General features: G+C 36.4%; 1 protein-coding gene across 2 annotated transcripts; it reads right to left on the reverse strand.

Moving 5' to 3' along the window:
- Nucleotides 1-501: 501 nt before the first annotated feature.
- On the reverse strand, nt 502-5381 carry si:ch211-214p13.9 (cell surface glycoprotein CD200 receptor 1-A). 2 transcript variants are annotated; one of them, XM_020609478.1, is made up of 7 exons: nt 5001-5381; nt 3832-3885; nt 2797-3102; nt 2046-2312; nt 1343-1439; nt 1188-1239; nt 502-1090 (listed from the first exon to the last, which is right to left on the reverse strand). In XM_020609478.1, the coding sequence occupies exons 1-7, from the start codon at nt 5068-5070 to the stop codon at nt 1022-1024; spliced, it is 915 nt and encodes a 304-aa protein (XP_020465134.1). In that variant the 5' UTR covers nt 5071-5381; the 3' UTR covers nt 502-1021. The 2 variants fall into 2 exon arrangements, with proteins under 2 accessions (XP_020465134.1, XP_020465135.1); XM_020609479.1 differs by lacking the exon at nt 3832-3885.
- Nucleotides 5382-5848: the final 467 nt, after the last annotated feature.

The raw sequence follows: 5848 nt of genomic DNA on the forward strand, positions 1-5848 counted from the left end.
TAACACTTTGTAATAATTCTTTAGTATATTACTTGTGTGGTGTAGAAGATAATTATTTAAGAATGTAATTATGTAAGAATGTTAACACTGTTATATTCTTTTTTTAGTATAATATGTGTGTGGGTAGAAGTGAATCATTTACTGCTTGCAAACCAATGATGGTAAGATGATGTCATGGGGTAGGACTGGATAAGTCTGACTTCTTCCTACTCCATTCAAGCATGTACTAGGTATAAGCAAATTGATATTGGATTATGTGTAAAATTATGTGTGTTGTCATATCAACTGTTTTTACATGCTTGAAAGAATAAATCAAATCAAATCAAATCAAAAAACTGACTACACTATTTTAACTTTAAAAAACATTATCAACATTGGCAAATCCAACAAGTTCAACCTGTACCTGTTCACTTGTTCTTTTGTCCTGTTTCTAGAGTTCTTATTCGTTCTGGAGACTGCAACTAAAATGTGTTCACTGTGTTTAGATGTATTTTTAATACACACAATCACATCATTATGCAATAACACATAACATGGAAACATTACATATTATTGTGCTCATTATCTTGAGGCTATTGAATTACATGTGTTTTTGCTGCACGACTGCGGCAAAAACCTATCAAAAGGCAATAATCTCTTTACAGTTAACGTATAAATATGCATAATTACACCTAATTACAGCCTTGTGTTTCATTAACAGTATCAAAAGTCTGTAGTTCTGCAGTGTTGGCATGCCACAATGCATGAGTAGTTATTACTGTAATAATGTCCTCCATGAGACCCACACATGGAGTATTGTGCATAGGAGTTAGTAGGAGACACTGGGTACATCCCCTGTTCCATCAGCCTGCTAGGACAGAATTGAGAGTCTTCTCTTTTCGAAAGCCTTTCTTCTCACTCCTCTCTATTTACTACTTCATCACTTTTCAGTTTCACAACCTTCAGTTTCTCACACAGAGCCATATGAATTTAAGCATGTGCATGACGCATGTGCAGGGCTTTTATGTGAATAATCTGCAGTTCAGTTATAGATACAGTTCACACGTTGAACATAGCTGGCATAGGGCTCGACTTCCTCCACATCCTCGGTCTAAAAAAAACAGTGGTGTCATGAATAAAGGTCAACAATGTGCAGTAAAACACACAGAACAATAAAATAAACAATATGTTACAGAAACAGTGCCCACCGGGTAACTTTGCTGAGACTTGGATGGTGAGTTGCCTGCCTGCTGGCATTGCCTGGTGGAAAAGATGGAAACCAGCTCAGTGACTCAAAAAACAAACAAAAAAAAACTCACAAGTACTCATTATAAGGATTCTTTCATCAAATTAAACTTCTTACCTTAACATTAATAGTTTCTTTATTGCAAAATATAGGATTCCCAGTAAAGATATAACAAGTACCACGACAATGGGTATGAACAGCTCATACATGTAACCTGCAGTGACAGATAAGGTCAAAGGTCAAAGTGTTTATAGATAGAAGATTAAAAGTCTGTTACACAGCAATGTAGTGGACTCACATATTCCTGCTAAAGTAGTGTGCACGTTTTGCGATTGTAAAACCTTAGAACCTACCAGGACTCAAAATTATCAGTTGTTCTGTTTGTTCAGCTTAGTATTGAATTCAGTCCTGTACATTTAAAATTTAACTAAGTCTCTGGGAGCAGCCTCGCATGCTATCTTTACAGCATGCAAGGCTACAACAGCTGTAGATCTAAGTTCTCCATGTCATTAAACTTAGAAATGTAAAAGGAAAGCAAAAGTATCTGTAACACCTGTAACTAAACATTGTTTTTACCTTGTTCATAACTTTAACCTGAGTTCAGTTAAACCAGTCAGCAGGGAAACTTACGTTTCTCGACTGAATAAACTAAAACTTATTCACAGCGTAATAAACTAACGGATATCAACACCACATACTTTATGACATAAGGATCAGTACCACTACAATCTAAAACCTAGTCAGCATTTGTTCAAAAAACATTAAACAGACAAACTTCTGCACGTTTTGTCTTGTGCTGTTCATTCTGCATGTGCCTTACCTTGTTTGGGTTTTGGTCTCAGAATCTTGTCCTGTTCCCAGTACTGGTGCCCAATAGCACAGCTCAGGTTCCTTGTGTCCATGCCCTCAGGGAGCTCCAGATGACTTTCTACAGTAATAAATCCACCTGTTTCATTTTTTACCACATTAGATGGCTTTTCCGGATGATTCCAGCTGATGTTGGCAGCAGGTTTTCCTCTTTCAGCTTTGCATACAGCCACCATTTTACTGTCCCTTTGCTCTAACCAGGATGATACACTGGGAGGAACTGAAACAGGACAAATAAGATTAGCCAAACAGTTAAGTTTGCTGTATTAAAAACCACAAAACAGCATCTGTATTATACAAGTGCAGATCTAGTCTTTAATTGCTTGCCTCAGTTTTATGTTTTTACAATTTCACAATTTCTTACTCTGAGTCTAAAACAGTTCCGTTTAAGAAGTTAATGACCGTTTAAGAAGTGAACCTTCTTCAAAGAAAATGGTCAACAGTTGTCCACAGTAACAGGCATCCTGCTTTTGGATCTGTCAAATAACACTTTTCAAAGTCTTTCAAGGGAACAAATGATTTTCTATTACATGATCAAATTAAAACTTTCTGCAGCCATATATGTTATTTCAAGAAACCAGAATTTGCTGTTTTAATACATTTTTGTTTGTGATTTGAGTGAAATGACCGTTTAAGAAGTGAACCTTCTTGTTCATATGACTCCTTCCACTCCTCTGTCATTGTTAAGGGAAAAATAGTCCTACCTGTAATAGTCACGTTGAGCTCATAGCTTTCGCTTCCTCCACTGTAAACGGACTCACACTTGTAGACTCCCACATCATTTCCTGAGAAGTTTGGGATGCGCAGGTATGACTGAAAGCTGGATGTGTTTTGGAGTGACTTGCCATCTGTGCAGTTGTCTTTGATATGGCCGGCATTTTCAAAGCCTATCTTACACGTTTTGGTTTTCAAGTATATATTCCAGATAACATATATCATCTTATCCCATGTCTTATTGCTGCAAGTCAGGGCAGCATCACTCCCCTTGTTGAAAGTTAAATGTCTGGCAGCTGAAGTAAAAGAAATAAAAGTTGCATTATTGTTCCACATAGTGACTAAATGGTTTAGGCTTATTCAGTTAGAAAGCATGCCCTAAACCCAACACTTGCAAACCAACAACAACAATAATAATAGATCAAAAACACATTCAGTTTTGAAAAGAAAATAAAACAAATATATATATGAATAGCAAGATGTAGCATGATGACACATAGAAACATTGTTCCGAAATAAACCATCTAGTTCTTGACAATAAAACAACATCATAAAGAGATGTTGTGTGAGAAATCCTTCTTAGCAAATATTTTAGATTAAACATTTAATATCCATCAGTCTAAAAATCTGTTTCACTTCACTGAAAGCTCTAAAGTATGATAGTAAATAAATACAAGAACAATGATGCAAGGCTAAAAAGAAAATCCACACATACATTTTACTGAATGACCGTGGTTTTGTAAGTATGTTTTCAACGTGGGCAATAAGTTGAAACAACTTCTTGATACACTACTAAAAGTAACGACAACAGTTCTACTGAGAATTAAGTAGTTTTAAAGCATTTTATTCATTATTTCAAGTCATTCAGCTAAACATGCAGAATTTTTGAAATTAAGACAAGTAAGGAAATGAGAACTAAAAAGTATATTGTCCTAGTCTTACTTGATATTAATATTATTAGTTGATGTTTAATATTTTACTTATACTGCCAAACTGCTGGGGAGAAAAATGGGAAATGAGTTTACCATAAACTTTAGGAGAAGAAGTGCTGGTGTTCCCATAGGTGCTATGATTAGTTCCTGAGAGAGATGGCAGTGCACGTGAGGAAAAGGTTAGTGAAATAATATAGAAATTTTTCACAGAAAGCAGCAGCTAGTCATTCATACAGAGGTGTTCAATCAGAAAAGGAGCAATCGTGCTGTTTATGTTACTGCAGTTAGTTAGTTATTGATGTGAAGAGATGTGATTAAAACCAGTCTGACAATACCAATCTGCAGCAGGGCTGAATAATAAACAGTTGTGAGACAAATTGCAGTATTTGAACAGTTTTTTAAGCTCTTCAAAAACAAAAAGTCAGCTGGAGTAGTAATTTCACTGACAATAAAACCTAAGCTTATAAAACAGGCAAATGTTAATGCACAACAGGCATCATCATTATTATTTTAAAGAAATGAGCTGGAAATTTCAGGGTTCATTGACAGATGTTAACAGAAGGATCCTAAGAGGGTCTGAGACTTGTTTACGTCTAACAAGTGTGAACCAAATACGGTATGGAGTGGGATTGTATAACCACAGATCTTGAACAGAGGCGTCTCGTTCACCTCTCAGAGATACCACAGTGGAGAAAAGCTGCATCATAATGCTACCCTGACCTGAAAACATGATTTCCACTGCAGTAACAAGTGGCAGTGCTCTGCTTGTTCATTCAGAAAATATGGGGCAACCTTTTCATACAGCTTCAGTGGAACAGTTTCCTCCCTAGTTATCTTCTGCATTACCCCACCTTCATGCACGTTCTTTCCATTGTCTACAGTGTGAGTCACGGTTTAACAGAAATCTCATTGTGGCTAAAATTACAGTTTACAACTTGTCAAGTGATTGCCAAAATGTCACGTAGTACACAGTACTGAACTAGAGTATTATGGCAGAATGATATTTGTTGCATCACAGCAATTCATTCATACTAGAAGACTGCATTTCTTACAGCATTATGTACCAGAAGAAAAACGCTGGTGTTGTAGTAACATAATGTTGCTTAGTATCTATCTAAAATTAAAGACAACTACTTATGTACTGGTCTCTTTGTAGAGGGTTTATGCACCTTCGAAAACATGTTTATATCAAAAATCTTACCAAGACTAAGAAGCGGTGAGTATTAAAATAACATACGAGTAGAATGTGGTAATTTTCAAACCTGGCTTCGTGCTCCAAGCTTCAGACACCAAAAGGAGAATCACAGCACAAATCCACATCATGCCCCTCATCTCCAGATGTTTCCAGGCTCCTCTGTAAACTTACTTTTATGCCTCTCCTATAAGTAAGACCTATAATCTTAATGCTGTTACAGTAACGGCAAACTTAGTTGAATGGTGTTTCCTGTGCTGTCATTTCATTTATTCTGTCTATACCATTTCACTTTCTTTATTTATACCCAGTAAGCTCAGAGTTCCAGTAAAGCAGGCTCTTCACCCCATCTAGACAAAGTGAAAATCCTTGTCACCCCTCATAATACAGACTTATCAAGTATATGTGACTAACAAATCCCTCCCTCATTCTTTCTCTTACTCTTCTCCAAACTGCTTTCCACAGAAACATCTGCCTTTTTTTCCCCCACACAGGATGACGTTTGATAAGTCAAGACACTCGCTTCCTTTTATGCCAGTCACATGATCACCCTCTTTTAAAGCAAACACCCAAAGTCAGACAACATTATGAAGCATATCTGTGCACAAGATAAAGTGACGCTATTACCAAAACTATATATTCCATTGAAAAAACCTTAGAAAAAATCAACTGGACTTAGATTTCTAGATCAAAGACGTTTCACCTCTCATCCAAGAGGCTTCATCAGTATAAAGGCAGTATATATATTCCATTCCTGTGTAAAGTATAAACTCATAGTTTGACTTTGTGTTATAATGTTCATAAAATCAAGCATGACTTTGTCGGTTCAGAAACCTCACCCTCTGTGACTGCCTTGCTCTTGCGTTAACTAAAACTAACTGTCCTGCAATAAATCCTGCCTTCTTGATGGTTATAATA

Source organism: Monopterus albus, unplaced genomic scaffold, assembly GCF_001952655.1.
Source record: "Monopterus albus unplaced genomic scaffold, M_albus_1.0 scaffold99.1, whole genome shotgun sequence".
Taxonomy (NCBI): Eukaryota; Metazoa; Chordata; class Actinopteri; order Synbranchiformes; family Synbranchidae; genus Monopterus; species Monopterus albus.

Coding starts and splice junctions, on each gene's coding strand:
- si:ch211-214p13.9 (XM_020609478.1), bottom strand. CDS start 5,070: ATGAGGGGCATGATGTGGATTTGTGCTGTGATTCTCCTTTTGGTGTCT. Junction 3,103..3,831: donor TTCTTCTCCTAAAGTTTATG/GTAAACTCATTT, acceptor CTTTTACTTCAG/CTGCCAGACATTTAACTTTC. Junction 1,091..1,187: donor AGTCTCAGCAAAGTTACCCG/GTGGGCACTGTT, acceptor TGTTTTTTTTAG/ACCGAGGATGTGGAGGAAGT.